Here is a 16,017-nt window from a genome sequence, read left to right as displayed (position 1 = left end):
GGCGTGCTCAGCTCAGAGTGATGTCGGCTCTCCTGGCTGCAGCAGTGTCTCTAAAGCACTCCGCGATAAGCAAGAGACTTGGTGCTGCTGCTTTTACTGTCTTGTTCCATTTCCTGGCCACTTCCTACACCGCAGACCTCCGGGCCAGCCAAAATGCCTCCACATCCCCCTGGCAGGGGATGTTGGAGACGCCTGGGTGCTTTCCGTGGGAGCTGGGCAGCGCTCCGAGCTCCAGGCTGGCTTCTCCTTTGCCTGTGGCGCTGCTTGCCTCTAGCCTCATGTACTTGCATCATCTCACCAATGGTTCACCATCCTGCGTCCTGGATGGGGTTTCCAGGCCAAATTGTAGGGGGGAATTTCTCATCTGGCCCTCCGCCCACCTGAGCAGCCAGCAGCTCAGCACCAGCCCTTGCACGCCCGACCCCAGGGGCTACAAGCCTGGGAGACCGCTGAGCGGCAGGGAAGGTGGCTGGGCCCCGGCGCTGGACCTGACCTCCTGGGTGTCCATCTGCATATTCAAAGCCGTTCCCAGCCGGTTGGCTGCCTCTGGCCTCCCCACTCCCTCTTTAAAGGACCTAAGCGCAGCGAGAGGTCTCGCTGTCGCTGCCTCTGTGGCATCCCACAGTCCCCGGACTCCTGCCCGCGGGGTGCTGCGCTCCCGGTACCCCTGGAGCCAAGGTCAGTGGGGCGGAAAGGTGCGAGCAGCTCGGGTCGGGGGCCTTTTGCTGAAGACAGAGGGATGTGGCGGCTGGGGAAGGCTCGGGGCGGGAGGCGGCGGGGGGATTTGCGGTGCTGGAGGGACGGCAGGCTGCTCTGTGTACGGCTCTCCCACTGAGCACCTGGGGAGCTCATGTGGGGTGGCTCCCATTTTGGAGACGACGTGCTTGCTTTCTCTTCTGTGCGTCTTCATTACATTCCTTGGTCTTTTTCTTCAGGTAAGAGGAGCCTTGGCTGCTTTTTAGTGTTTTGGAAGGTGGTACTGGTGAAGGCTGGTAGTAAGAGTAGGAACCGAAGCACACGTCTGCTAACTCAGCGGGGAAAGGGCTGCATCAGCGGGAGCAGATTGTTTGGGGCAGCACCTCCCAGTCCTGCAGTGCTGAGGAGGCTGCGGCGGGAGCTGAGGCCACCCATGGCAGGCTGCCATCGCCTGGGACTGCAGGCTCTGCTCCCAACCTCCAAATCTCTGGCAGAAAGACGGTAGTGCTGGAAGCCTTAGGGAAGTAGAGGGCTTCTTGCCAGCTCTGAGTTGATATGCTTACGAGGGGTGTATCACCCCAGGCTTCTGGGGGTGGGAAGCCTTGGTGCAGGGGACAGGTAAGCTCCCTGACCTTGCTGCTGAACACAGAGGAGGTGAGAAATTGTGACCAAGTGCCAAAAGAAGGTGTTTCTGTAACAAACCGAGTGAGGTAGCAGGACTGGCTTAAGGGTGGATGAAACCTCTAACTTCATTGCATTTGCTGCATGGCTTTGTTGGAAGCAGCTGGCGGGCTAAGAGCCGGCCGCAGGTGTTGGTGAAACTTGTTATACAAGGGTGAGGGGTGATGCTGCGAGCTGCTGGAACCCTGGCCTTGCACTGGCCACAGGTAAGCTGAGCAGTTTGAATGCTTCCACAACAGACTGTTAGGGAAATGAAACCTTAATGGTCGGGAGGGGTGGGGAGACAAGGTGGGAGAGCAACACGTGGTGTCGGACAACCCAGAAAGTACTTGGTTTGTCCGACAAGACTAGAGCTCTGCAAAAGGTAGAGCTCTCCCAGATACCTGCCTGGGATACAGGGCTGTTTGAAGAAAGGCAACCTGCTGAAAAGCAATGAGAAGAAACACGTTTTCTACACTGCTCATTAGCCTGGGGGATTTGCCATGGAGCAGACACGGGGACAGGATACTGATAGTGTTGAAAATGATCAGACATTTCTGGATATAGCAAAGGAATCTCAGACACTTTAATGATGTCTGGAAAAGATATAAACTGTCCAACTTCAGGGATGCAAAGCTACTGCTAAGTAACATGGATCAGGAAGAAGCATCCCACAGGGATGATTACTCTGTAATTGTCCAGGACATGAGGTTTTGCACCTTCTTTTGCTAAGCTGTCCAAGCGAGCTAACAAGTGGAAGGGGTGGATCCCTGCCTGGAATCAGCATGAAAATTTTAAGCCCGGGGCTGCTGGCTCAGTAGTTCTTCTCTTCCCTGGTAATCTCCATCCCCATCCCTTTTATTCAGTGTTATCCCAAGTGCTTAGGAGCCCCGTGCTGTGTTAGCCTGAACATCCCAATGTGTCCCACTTGCAGCAGGTCGCATCACACTTTCACCCTCGCTGTGCCCCTTTCCGCCAGCCTGTTTGTGCCACCCCAGCCCCTCAGTGCTGCCGCCCATCACCGTGCCCTCAGGGCTGTGGTGGCAGGTGCTGGGTGCAGGCAGAAGAGCAGCCGTGCCCTGGCCTAGCTGCTACGTGCCGCAAGTGCCTTCAGCAGGGATGTAGCTGCTGTCCCTCTGCTCTGTCAGCACCTGGGAGCACACAAAACCACCTTTGCCCAGGTGTACCTGGCAGAGGGCTAAGTCTGGTGCTCACCACCCTTGTACCTGAGTCCATGAGCCCAGAGGGGAGTTTCCCCAAATGCCTCCAGTGCGAGCACAGCTGGTGATGTGGGAAGTCCATGCTGCTGGGCACACCCGTGTCCCAGACCGTGCGAAATGTACTCTGGGCATGATGGGTGCCTGGCTGGTAGGTGGGAGCTGTGACAGTGCCCAGGGTGTTGCTGCTGTCATGCAACACACCAGGCAGCCTGCTCATGGGTTTGGCAGTGCCTGGAGGTTTCTGCCTGGGTCATTCCCTGGTGGAATAGATTCTGCAGGGGATCAGGAATGCCTTGGAAATCTGGGAGGAAAAAATCTCTGGCCACAGGCACAGAGAGCTGCTGTATGAGGTCCTGCCCACTGATGTTTCTTGCTCTTTCTTCAGCTCCACATTTCTAGCAGGCTGAAACATCAAACACCTGGGAAGCCTGCCAGTCTGTCACTGGAAATGATCCCCAACCAGCTGAGGGTTGTCTCTCCAAGGTCCAGGCAGGCAGAAGAGACGATGGATGGCAGGACGGGCTCTGAGCAGGACAGAGACTGTGCCACTTCAGGGCACAGCCAGGGGCTGAAGTCGGAGCCCTGTTTCCAGACTGACTCCCTCTTGCCTTCTGCCAGTGCGTCCCTGATATCACAGCTCCTCAGCCACCCGGTGGTTGGCAGGAGCCTGGATCCCGCCGTCCTTTTCCTCTCCTCCCAGGCAGTGGCCCTGCCTCAGGACTATGAGTGTGGTGCATCTACTGGAGAAGGAGCGCAAGCCCTCCTGGCTTTTCCCAGAACCTGTGCCCCAGCTCCCATGCCCTGTGCTGGCGACAGGGACCAGCTCTCGGACCAGCACCTACAAGCCAAGCGGGCCAGGGTGGAGAGCATCATCCAAGGCATGAGCCTCCCACCAACCCCTCAGGCATTTGGCACCAGCCTGGAGGCAGCTTTTGGGCATGAAAGGGAGCAGGGTGGCGAGATGGCCCGGGAGAGCAAGAGGAAGCCAAGAGTACCCCAGCAGGGCACAGGGGTGGCCAGGCGAGTGACCCTTGTGGGGGGCAGCCCCCATGCCAATGGCTACCAGCAGCTGAAGGAGCAGCTCTGCTTTTTAGAGCAGCAGCTGAGGTGGCTTCAGGAGAAGTTCTCCCAGGTCTGTGACGCTGGGGATGCTGCCCAAACCCAGGAAGGTGCTGAGAAAGTGCATCCACTGCCTAGAAAGCCTGGAGACAGACTGGACAAGGACAATGCCACTGCCACCAGTGACCCATGCAAAGCACCTCTCTGGAAGAGTGTCCTGGAGGTGCATGGGCCGGAGGAGGATGAGGACAGAGGCGACACAGGTGCCCTGCCCTCGGCAGTGAGGGTCCTCTCACAGGCACTGAAGTACGAGCTGGCTGGGGTGACGTCCCGGGTGGTGGACTCTGTCCTGAAGACTGTCTGGCCTAAGGCAGCCAGCCACCTCCTGCAGCAGCACTGCAGCCTCCCGGTGCAAGGGCCAGATGCCAGGAGAGAGTATTTTACTGCTGGGAAATGCAGAAAGCCACTTGCTAAGCCATCTCCCATGAACGCACAGGACTCACTGGGCTCATCCCAGGCTGAGGCCCTGTCAGGAGCGTTGGGGAAGAGCCCAGGCTCTCATGCTAGCTCCTTCAGTTCAAAGGGGGTCAGAAAACCCTCTCAGGTACCCAACATGGGTTATTCACTGGGCTCGGCCGCTCCTGTCCAGGACAGCCAGCTGCTGAGCCAGCTGCTGGGCTATGGCCAGCACGGCCTCTGGGGCAGCGGGTCTTGTGGGAGCCCCTCTGCTCCCGAGAGAGGTCCTCTGGAGCCCCTTGACTTGCACTGGGGAGCTGTCAAACTGAGGTCATCGGTCATGAGACAGCAGCAGCAGCATCCCCTGCCGCTGAGCCCTGCTGAGATGGAGAGCCTGGCGCTGCTGCCGGCTGGCAGGGATGGCTGCGGGGAGCTGCAGGCTGCGATGGACGAGGCACCCTTCGCCTCCACCCATATATCCTTTGGAGGCAGATAGAGGGGTTCCTGGGCTCAGCTGGAGCTAGAGGTCTCTGGGCTTGGCTGTGCTCCCCTTGTCCTCCAGACCCACAGCACAGCCCCTGCCTCTCTCCACAGGGCCAGGGTCCCTGCTGCTCCACAGGGGGTTAAAAAGGAGTGGGCAGGAAAGGGGTCCTGAACCATGGAGAGGCACTGCTGCTCCTCAGCATTGGTTAGATGCTGTAGCGTATCTGGGGGTAGAAGACAGGAGCTCCCAAGCCTGCTCTTAGGCCATGTTGGCTGTCCCGTCATCCTATGCCAGGAACAGGGTCTCCTGGAAATCCCTGTTCCCACTGGCCTGGGAAGTGCCGTGGGGAGCAGCAGCTTCCCTGGGGATGCCGAAAGGAAAAAACAATGACTGCCAAGCCGGGGACGAACCCCCTGCTGCCAGGCCATGGGGAGGGGTTATTGTGGGCACCAGGCATGTGCGTGCCAGGGCCACTGCTCAGGGACGCACTGAGCCCGTCGGGCTGCTGTGTGCAGGCTTTCCTTGACCCCAGGGCAGATGCAGGAGGCGCTGACCCCTGGCCACCTGAAGAAGGCCAAGCTGATGTTTTTCTTCACCCGCTACCCCAGCTCCACTCTGCTGAAGACCTACTTCCTCGACGTGCAGGTAAAATGGCAGCAGCCAGTGCTGGTGCTGGGCAGGGCTCCTGTGCGGCGTGGCACTCAGCCCGCCTCACTGGGCAACCACGGGGAAGGGGGTGCTCTCATGTTCCCCCACCTCACTGGCAGGAGCAGCGGGATGGCACCCACTTCAGCATGGGCTGCCGCGGAGTGGGTGCTCAGGGCTGCGGCAGACCTGGGCTGCCAGGTCTTTGCTCTCTGCAATTAAGGTGTTGGGATTAAAGCACATCACGAATGGGCCTCCCTACTACACGGTGACCGAGATCCAAATCTCAGCAGGGAGAGGCACCACAGACACCCCCATGTCACAGTGCTGGCTGGTGCTTTTGCACCCCTGAGGGCAGGGCTGGGTTTGGGGACAGGGCTCATGGGTTTGGGGGCTCCAAGCCAGCGTAACGCCTGTCCTTCCACTCTCCCCGCTGGCAGTTCAGCCGCTGCATCACCTCCCAGCTCATCAAGTGGTTCAGCAACTTCCGTGAGTTTTACTACATCCAGGTGGAGAAGTTTGCCCGGCAGGCCCTGCTGGAGGGCGTCGTGGATGCTGGCACCCTTCGGGTCTCCCGGGACTCAGAGCTTTTCCGCGCCCTCAACATGCACTATAACAAGGGGAACGACTTTGAGGTGAGGAGGGGGAGCTGGCAAGCAGGGGTGGTGGGGTGATGAAGGGGAGCAGGGGACCTAGTGGTGCTGTGGGCTGATGCCCGTCTCGCCGCAGGTGCCCGGCCGGTTCCTGGAGGTGACCAGCCTGACGCTGCAGGAGTTCTTCAGTGCTGTCAGGGCGGGCAAGGACGCCGACCCCTCCTGGAAGAAACCCATTTACAAAATTATTTCCAAACTGGACAGCGACATCCCGGAAGGGTTCAAAGCCCCTGGCTGCTCCCAGGAGCTGCTCCGCAGCTGAGTCCCTGTGAAAGCAGCCCCAGGTCCTGCGTGCAGCCACTGTGTGCTAAGCACCTCATGGGCACTCTGTACAGAATCCATTATTCTGAGTATTTTCTCTCTGGCCTGTAAGACAGTTCCTTGGGTGAGGGCTATGACTTGCCTTAGGTTCTGGGATTTTACGCTGTGTGTTTTATTCCTCTGCTCAAAGCTGGTGGGGTCCTGCCGGAGACCCTGGGAGGGGAGGGATAGAGATGAAGCCATCAGGTTGGAGCCTGGGAAATGGCCCTGCCCCAGCTTTCCCTGTGATCCTGGGCAAGCTGCCTTCCTTCTCTTCTCCAGAGGGCCACAGATTAGGGCAAACAGCCTTTCTGTTTATAAGGCAGGCAGAGGTCCTAGCAGCGGGCAAAGTTTTCTTGGCGCAGCAGACCAGTGGACGTGCCCGGTCCAACAGCACGCCCCTGTTTCTGTCCAAATACAACACGCCAGTGTCCAAAGAAAACAGCTAGTGAATTCTAGCATTTCAAGCACTCCATGGGGATAGCTGATCCTGTCTGAGAGACGTAAAAACAGAGTTTGTTGTAGCCAGACTGAACAATACTCCCGCCCTGCCTCCCTTGTGCTGTTTGGGAAGAGCCCCCCATGCAGCTGCACGCTGCAGCCGAGCAGGTGAGTGTGTGCTGGTGGAAGCAGCCCTGGAGGGACCACTCACCAGCAGTGTCACCCAGGATGCTGGAGAGTAGGGTGTGCATCCAGGCCCCATCAGCCCATCACTGAGGAGGAGAGTGCCATGTTAAACACCCACCTGCATCCCCTTACACCATGCTTCTGCTGGCAAAACCGCCCCAAACATCTCACCTCCACAACCTGCCCATGGTAAAAGAGATGCACATAATTTGGGCCCTATCAGTCCCTGTGGGTTTTAACACAAAGTGGTGAGGAGCTGGGCCCTGATGCCTGCAGCCCCATTGCTATAGGGGTGTAAACCCAAGGGTTTCTTTTCCCTGTGACCAGGACTCAGTGGCTGCTTTTCCACCTGATGGTGTGTGGCAAAGTGTTTTGTGTTAAGGGCTCTCTCATCCTGGCAGAGGTGGCGGTCGGGATGGAAAGGCCATGAAGAGGAGAGAGGCCCTGGAAGAGGCATGGCAGGAGGGCTCTGGGAGGGCAGTGATGCATAACTGTGAATGAGCAACGATGTTCCTGTGCAAAATGCTCGGGGAGCAGAGGATTGTGAGGTCAAGATGATGTTGGATGTGCTGCAAGGTGCCAGCTGGGTACTAGAGCACAGCAAGTGACACGGGAGAGGAAAACTCACAGCTCCAGAATCAGACAAGTGGACAGGGTGATCCACAGGCAGTGTGTCTGCGGGGGTAAGGAAGCGTGTGGTAACATCAGGGCAGAATGGGGTCTCCAGTAGTTCCCCTCATCGTGAGTGCAGCTAGCCAGATTTTCTGCTTGTTTTTTAAGTTCGTTTCTTGAAATTTGTATATTTTACAACCCCAATACCAAACTGACTCGATCCATTTTTAAATAAACGCATGGTTTAAGTTACCCCTTTACCTCCCTAGAGACCTATTTGATAACTTCTGCTCTAAAGCATTACCCTGGGAATTTATTGCCTTTTGTTGGGAAAAGAATAACACTGCAGCAAAAGGGCTTACTCCTCCTGCCAGCATCGCTGTGGGGCTGAGTAGCCCCCACTGACCAACATGCTCATTTAAATCTGCGCCCTCACCCTAATGCCTCAGGGTCAGTCTGCTCTGAAGTGCAACTTGTCAGGAGGATCAGCAAGGGGGGGTCAGACGGGGTCACATCCCAAAGCTTACGGGTGCAGGACTCAAATGTACAGCATCTGAGCAGCGCTGCTGGTGGCACCAGGAGGGACAGGACGGTGCTGTTCTGCAGGCAGTAACTACCTCAGAGCTTAAGTAATGCATTGGGTAGGCAAAACCGACGCTGCTGAAAAAGGAAATGACGGTCTGGGTCAGTTAAGGGGTTAGTAAATTCTTTTGGCTGTAGCTAAGCAATCAGTGGACATAAGATACAGGTTTACTGAAGATACGCTGCTGGAACAAAGCCCTTTTACATCAAGTCCCTGGGGGAGCAGTTTCTTGCTTCCTCTGCTAACATGCAGGTTTGTGGGTGTCAGTAAAGTGGCAGGAGGGGGGCTGAGGGCAAGGCAATGCCCCAAATCACTGAGTCACAGAGTGGCTGAGGTTGAACGGTACTTCTGAAGGTCATCTGGCCCAAGCTGGGCCACCAAGAGCAGGTTGCCCAGGACCATGTCTAGATGGATTGTGAGTATCTCCAAGGAGGCAGACTCTAACCCAACCAATTAAGAGATTGAAGAGGATTAGACCCAGCATTTGGAGCAGTAATTTTTGTTCCAGTGTTTGTCATATAACTGCAAGGAAGTGGGAACTACAGAGCTGTGTTTTACACTGGCTTTTGTGAAATGTGGACTAGCACGACCACAACAAACAGCATCTCACGTCAGTTATCTTTTGTCTGTGATGAAGCCTTGCCACTTGTATCCATGGGTTGAATTTTGACCCAGGCAGATTTTCCATCCAACATAAAGAAAGAAAAAAAAAAAAAAAACAAAACACCACCACAAAAAAAAACCCAAAACAAAAGAAAAACCAAACCAAACAAACAAACAAAAAACCCAAAACTAGAGAGACTCTGCAAAGGACATGAGACCACAGGACACTTGTCTGCCTGGCAACTTCCCCAGCAGCTTTGGAACCCCCTGACCACCTTCAGCCAAGTGTGATAGAGAGCACCGAGGTGTCAAGGATGCAGAGGGAGCATCCACCCATCTTCTTGTCACTCCCCACTCCCTCTGCAAGCAGAGCTCCTGTCTGCGGAGCCTAGGGTGCAGCTGCCTGCTCTGGGGGTGCTTGTCTGCCCACAGCCAGGGGGGTTGAACCTAGGTTCTGCTGTGCAACGCTGAAGCACAGCCCCATGCTCCTGCGAGAGGCTGGGAAAGCAGCAGGGAGGTTGTGACCCTCAGGCTTGGGTGGGCTCCTGCATCACCATTTCCCACTAATTACCTGAGGATGCAAGCAGGGTAGCACGCTGACCTACTGCGAACTCAGTTTCACGTTAAACAAAACAAAAAGCTTTCCTTCCCTCTATCCAAATTTCTGTGGTATATGCAAAAAGCCCACAGCCACCCGTAACTGTATCCTCTGGGAACAATTTCTCAGGGCTATTCTTCTACATTTCCGATCACATTCATAACCCAACCACAGCAATGCACCCAGTCCACCCAGCTAAACAGCACAAAGGCTGCTAAGCACTAAAAATCAGTTTCCCGCCTCCAGGCTGGTCCTGTAGCAGCCGAAAGAGGGAGATGTGACCACACTGACTAAACTGGTGAGGCCCAAGAGCTCTTATATATTCATCTATGTTATTACTTACCATAAGAGCCTGTATTACTCATATACAGCTAATTAGGGTTTGAAGAAATTCCTAGTGAATGTTCATCCTGTGTGCCAAAATAGCTCGGGGGAAAACTCTGACAAGCAATAAAACAGCTCTGGTTTTTCTTTACTCCTGCTATGGACCTGTCTGCAGTGACTGAACCAGCCCTGGAGGTTCCCAGCTCAAGCAGATCTCCTTGAAAGGGACCTTCCCTCAAATACACATCTCATGCATATTTGGCGTCAGGGCAGCCCTCTCCAGGTAAGCAACCCCTGGTGAGCCAGTGGCCTGTGCTCAAGAAATCTCAGCAACATTTGCTGTCCCATTACACGCAGGAGAAGGACGGATTAATCCAGGTAACAGTACAAGCGTAGCTGAGAGATCCAACATCACTTTTCAGCTGGAGAAGACACACCCCCCACACCCCCCTTCCTCTGCTCCCAGCTCACCTGCAGCGGTTCAGGTGCAAGCACCAAGGCTTGGGTGCAGAGGTGAGCAGGGTGGAGAAGGGAGATGTCTCACTGCAAGCTCTGCCCAGACAGGGCAGCACAGGCCAGCACTGTGACAGGGAGGCCATCGTGTAACCCAGGGGCTTTCGAGGGAGACAGTCTGAGCAAGGGGTGCACAAAGGAGTGAGAGGACAGTCAGCCACTGCTGGAAGCTGAGTGCAGACTTGCTTTCACCACCCAAAACCAGCAGGTTGGCTGGTGGTAATGCTCGCCTTGGAGGGGAGGCAGGCTGCCATGTGTCTGTGCGCAGATAAATACCAAACTAGTAAATCCACTCTTAAAAGTGGGCCTTATCTAGAATACTCAAGAACAGCCATTTAAGTAAAGCCATGGCTCTCAAGGAAAAGCAGATATACGTCAACACTCAATATGTGTGATGACACAGTCCATATTCATATATTAATTCCTTCTCAGTGAACTGTACAGACTGCTGAATGGTAGGTGAAGTCCCAGGTCATGATCAACTTTTGGTAACTTATAAAATATTACAAAGACCTAAACTTTCAGAAATTTCCTATTTTCTCCTTTTGAGATTACTTTCAGCATATTTACAGTAAGCAATGACACTGTCAGCTTCTGCAGTATTTCTCTAGGCTTCCCAAATTTAGCAACTTGTTTTTTAGCACTAGGCAATTTTCATTTTGTGTATTAGGGTCAAACACTGGTCTCGGTTTTGCTATTCCAATAAAACAGGTGCTATAGACACCTTCTGTGGCTATTTCCCATTACCTACTAAGCAACATTTAATGACACAGCATTAAGTCCAACTGGCACGAGCCAAACATGGCAGCTTCCCTGCTGGTGTTTCTTGCTCAGGCTTTTATTGCTTTCTCACTAGTTGTTCTACTAGATTAACAAGGATTGTTCTTAAAAGTGCTAGCCTGTACTTGAGCAGATAAATCTTTTTGCTTTACTACAACCATGGAAAATAAGCAGCTAAAAGCAAGTGGTGAAGTGAAAAATTTGGATTATGAAAAGTACAAGACAGAGTAAAAAACCTGAAACTTCAAGGAAAATATTTTACTGGATTTCCCAAAGCACGTATATATCATCCATAGCTTTACACAAAGAACAGAAATGATAAAAAAATACTTTGTATTATTTTAAAAAACTAAGCGAAGTACCTGACAACATATATGTGTATATACATATCTATACATCTCTATATAAAACCCATCTTCAATTGGTTCTCAGAGAGCGAGCACAGAGTATGCAACAGCTTAAGTAGTCGTTTTCCATTTCTAATTTCCAGGTCTGTAAGAAATAGTAGAAATATGGACAACTTTTGAAACCACCATGAATTCATGCTCAAGGGAAGTGAGGCCAGCCCTACGCATCTCTGTGTCTACTGAGTCCCCATGACTGGCAGTGCAACCCGTGTTCAAATAAAAACAAATACAAAGGCCATTATAAAGGCCATTTTAAAATAAAACACTTTAGGAATAGTAGCTACAGTTACAAAAAGATAATGCCGTAGAAACAGTATTTTTAAAAGCCACAGTGCTCTCCTCTCTTGAGCAATCATTATAAATCAGAATATGATCTATTCATGTTCAGAAATGTCCCAGGCTGCAGCTGTGAGCATTATGCCAAGCGGCAGCAAAGCCTTATCTTCTCAGTTCTGACAGCTGCTGGCCCAGAGATTTTTCAGTTTGTTGTTTCTTTTGTGGAAGGCTTTGCCCATAGCATGACATTTCCAAGCAAGCACAGAACACGAGGGGCTTTCTACTCAGCAGCGGCCCCTTCAAATAACCTCCGAGTAGAGCACAAGCCCCTGCGCAGCACCCAGAGTCACGGCTGCTGTCACAGCTCGGGTAAAGCCCTTCACTGCGTTCCTCTTCATCACACCATGACTTCAAACAGATCATTTATTCTGTAGCTATTTCAAACCCCTGAGCTTCAAAGCAATCTCACCTTCGTTTCAGACTAGACTTTTAATGAGCAACGTTATCCAAAAGACCAGAGCAACCTTCGCAGGAACCGGGAGCACCTGGAAGTTGGAAACAAGGTCTCAGTAATGGTCCGGTCAGTGACGCTCTGTCGGCACAGGATCTTGGCTTCCCAAGTCTGTAATGAGCCAAGCCAAAGCAGGAACGTTTGATGTGGCGACCAATGTTCTGTTTCAAGAACTTGATGGAGCTTTATTTTTTGAAATGTAAAGGAGTGACAAATACTATACTCACCCATATGTTAGCACTGAACTGGAGACATGTCCATTAACACTACAGTATACGATTTGCTTGTGTAAGAATCTTCTCATACCTGCAGTGTAACCAGGATGCTGGTAGCAATCCTTCCTGCATTTGGACAGTCACACCAATCAGGGAAGCAAAATTCTTGTAGATCCTGGGCTTACTCATAAAATGATTGCATTTCATTTTTTAGAAGGGGCCACTTCATGCTGGAAGGAATTATCTTTGGACCTGTGTTTCTTGAGCAGCTACTGTGGGGAAGGCTGCAACAGAGCATCTGTTTGGTGCCAAACAACTTGTTGCCACGTGAACTCTTGAATAGTTGAGACAAAACTACAGAATCCTTTTTCTCCTGAGTTGTTGTAAGCTTGCTTCCATAAAACTGCACTGTGTATTTAAAACAAAAAGGTAGCAATTTCTTCCCTTTACACACCTGGGAACACCACCGGCCGTCCTGTTCCCTGCTAACAGCCTATGGTCTGCCTGCATCAATACACTCGTAGCAAAGCCCACCATCTCCTCATGGTATTGATTTACTCAGATCACCACACCACCATCTGTGACCACATGCCCCCAAATCTACTGGCTATGCAAAAGCAAGTTTAGCTTTTGTCTGTGGCACGAGCCACAGGCCAACACTTATGTGGAAATGCCCAAACTTCAATTCTCAAGATGTGTTTCTTAACAAATAAAGAATACTAAGGCCTCAGTCATCCAGTAGACTGGAAGTCACCATCAGATAATCTTACCTCTCTTAACACTACTGTATGATCTGTTATGTCAACCACAGAGGTTGTTCTCTGGCAACCAGTGGAAGCAGCCATCCTTTGAGAGCAGCTCCTCTTTGCAAACGACGCTTGAACCAGTGTGGAAGGCATTGCTTGGGAGCACAGCACTGACATCACCTGAAAGCAACATGTAATGTCCCAAAAGTCTTTTCAGAAAAATTTACTGGCCCTTGCATCATCCCTGCGACATGCTCCAGTGATCCAAGGATCTTGCTAGTTCAGCAGTTTGCAAAACTCAGTTCACCATCTCACAAAGCTTCTTCTATGAGCCTTCTGGCACCAGTTCAGTTGTCTTTATTCAGTATATTATTGAATGGCCATGTGTTTGCAAGCATTCAGTGGCTTTTTCCACAGGAAATAAACCACAAAGAGCACCATGCCCAAAACACAACAGTGCACACTGGAAGCTAAAGTTGAGAAAGGATTCTCAGACGTAGAAAATAGCAATTAAGAGAGCTGGGGGAGAGGAAGGTGGAAAGGATAAATACAAGTATTGTAAATGTAACTCAGATATCATGCAGGTGTAAACAGAAATCCATAAGTAATGGAGTAATGACAAGGTAAATATGGTGTTACAAATACAATAGCCCTAAATCCTGGAAGAAATACAGGAGCACTGAGATTAATAGGGAGGAAGGTTTTATGCAGACACCTCTCCAATGTCTGTTTTCCCTGTAAGACATTTAAACAGAACTGTAGTATTGGGAAAACCCCCTGCCATGACAACTCAGTTCTGCACTGTTAAGATTTAGCACACGGGTATGTTATCAATACATATGATCACAGCATAGCTTCAGACATTCAGTGTGCCCCAGCACATAAATCCACAGAGAATGAACACAAGTTCAAAATTACAAGTGATTCATCCACCATCCCACATTAAGATGTAGCATCCCCCAGTTCATCTGCAAAATGGAAGAGGACTGAGTCATGAGGGTAAAACCCTAGACAGGAATCAAGTTAATTAGTCTATGAGAAGTTATAAGCTGATTTCTGAGAAGCATCACTGAAGACATGCATCTTTGTGCCATTCCCCCTCTGGTAACAGGGCTTATCTGCTCCACATTAACCGTTCAGAGCTTGGCTCGGACGCTTCCCGGGCGCAGGACGGAATCCCTGTGTGCATAGGGTTCAAGGGCAACATGTCAGTGATGCTGCTGGAGGTAGGATGCTGCTTCCAAAGGCAAAGCTGCTCTTAAAATAAACCAAACTCCATGACAATGACATCAGCAAAAAAACCACAGCCAAACAACCACAAAAAAATCCCAGTTGACAGTAGTAGAAGTCAACAAGTGGTGCCTAATTGCTACTGAGCATTCTTTTCCCCAGGATCACCAAAAGCAGCATTTTACATATTATCCTATTTTCAAAACCTTTGTCTTTTATCATAGTTAGAAAGTCAGGGAGAAAAAAAAAAAGGAATCTGACATTGAATGCTGAATTCCAATTCTTAATTTTTTGCAATGTATTTCTACCCTTTTGTACCTTTCAAAATTCCCCAGAGTAATGTCCAGTCTTGATTTTGCTGCTAACTTATATACTCTTTGCCAGGGATGATGCTGACCAGGTGCATATTTGTAAAATACTTTAATAATGTTGACTTTAAACTCAATGCAATTTTAGCACCATTATTTCCAGAGGTCTCCCTTCTCCACAGCTAGTGTATCACAAGTAGGGAAGAATGAAACCAGTAATACTAAAAAAAAAAAAAAAAAAAAAGGCAAGCAACCTACATATTGCAGAAAGTTAACATTGTTTCTACAATACACAGACTCCATCTGTACGTTCAGCTATATTGTACTCTGTACTCACCAGATCTACACAACTTGACACAAACACAGAGAAAAAAAAAAAATCACATCAAAGACTGAAACTTGAAAAACAGTAGTGCAGAAGGCTCTGGAGGCCACACAGAGGTCTTAAATCCCTGCTGGACTGGACTAATCCAGCTAGAGGACTGAATGTATAGGAAACATTTCAGCATCGTGCATTTATTTAAGTTTTATATAATATACGTATGAGGTGCATTACACACTTGTTTATGATGTGTGCTAGAAAATGTAGAAAAAAAGATGCCCAATTAGGTTAATTGTCACAAGGAGAGAAGTACATTATTTGTCTCTCCTGTACATAGAGGCTAACAAGTAGCTTCCACTGCTGAAAACAGGTTTCCCTCATCTTGATGCATGCAGCCAAGGACAAATTAAGATAAAAGGAAATGCCACAACAGTCCAGAAAATGAAAACCAATGCCTACTAGACGAGGTATGTCTTTGTCTTGGAAAGGTTAATCTCCTAAACTGGAAGAACTAACATACCAAAGTCTCAACCTAAAGCATTCGTCTAAATAAGAGACTGATATGGAACTGCTGCAGAAAGTACTTTCCAAGGCAATGACATTTTAAATCAATCCCTTTGTGAATAAAAACACCCAGATGAAGAAATTACATAAATTACACTTCTGCAAAAATGTAGTCACCTCATTACCAACCCTGGACCTCACATCAGTTGTGCAGCTTTGTAAGTAATGTGTATTTCTGACACTGTTTCACTAGCAATAGTAAACAACTGTCCATGAACAAGAACACAGCACCCGTATTTTCTATTTACAGAACTTAGCACCAAAAAGGTCAGACATTGAGAAGAAATGTCTGAGTGAAGAAATTTTGCAATACTCCCTTCAGAAAGACAATCTCTACAATATTGCTCAGCTGTAACAGACACTGTTGAGGAACTCATCTCCAAAACTCTGACTGCACTAGATGCTTCTGCATCAGAGTATGTAGTGGAGAACAGCCTTTGAGAGAGAAATTATTTGGACAATTTGACCCAAGGCGAAACAGTCACTTCAGGTTTTACTGAGGTAAATCTAGTTTTTCAGTCAGATTTTTATTCTGCTCCAAGTGCATCTTCAAGCAGAAGTACAGATGTGCACTGTTAGCATAGTACTAGCAATGCAGCATACTCACCATGTCTCTCCCCAGCAG

At 50.4% G+C, this 16,017-nt stretch overlaps 1 protein-coding gene across 1 annotated transcript; it reads left to right on the top strand.

Moving 5' to 3' along the window:
* The first annotated feature begins 3,024 nt into the window (after positions 1 to 3,024).
* On the top strand, positions 3,025 to 6,135 carry PROX2 (prospero homeobox 2). Its single transcript, XM_033008581.2, has 4 exons — positions 3,025 to 4,569; positions 5,116 to 5,220; positions 5,661 to 5,855; positions 5,950 to 6,135. Exons 1-4 carry the CDS (start codon positions 3,025 to 3,027, stop codon positions 6,133 to 6,135), a joined length of 2,031 nt encoding a protein of 676 aa, XP_032864472.1.
* The last annotated feature ends 9,882 nt before the right edge of the window (positions 6,136 to 16,017 follow it).

The sequence above is a fragment of the Tyto alba genome, unplaced genomic scaffold, assembly GCF_018691265.1.
Source record: "Tyto alba isolate M040663 unplaced genomic scaffold, T.alba_DEE_v4.0 Super-Scaffold_18, whole genome shotgun sequence".
NCBI lineage: Eukaryota > Metazoa > Chordata > Aves > Strigiformes > Tytonidae > Tyto > Tyto alba.
Note: the sequence above shows the minus strand (reverse complement) of the source record. Positions and strands in the feature narration are given on the sequence as shown.

Bases quoted from the DNA above. Each gene is read 5' to 3' on its own strand.
- PROX2 (XM_033008581.2), top strand. From the start codon at position 3,025: ATGATCCCCAACCAGCTGAGGGTTGTCTCTCCAAGGTCCAGGCAGGCA. The intron at 5,221-5,660 runs GTAAAATGGCAG...CCCCGCTGGCAG, and splicing joins CCTACTTCCTCGACGTGCAG to TTCAGCCGCTGCATCACCTC. The intron at 5,856-5,949 runs GTGAGGAGGGGG...GTCTCGCCGCAG, and splicing joins ACAAGGGGAACGACTTTGAG to GTGCCCGGCCGGTTCCTGGA.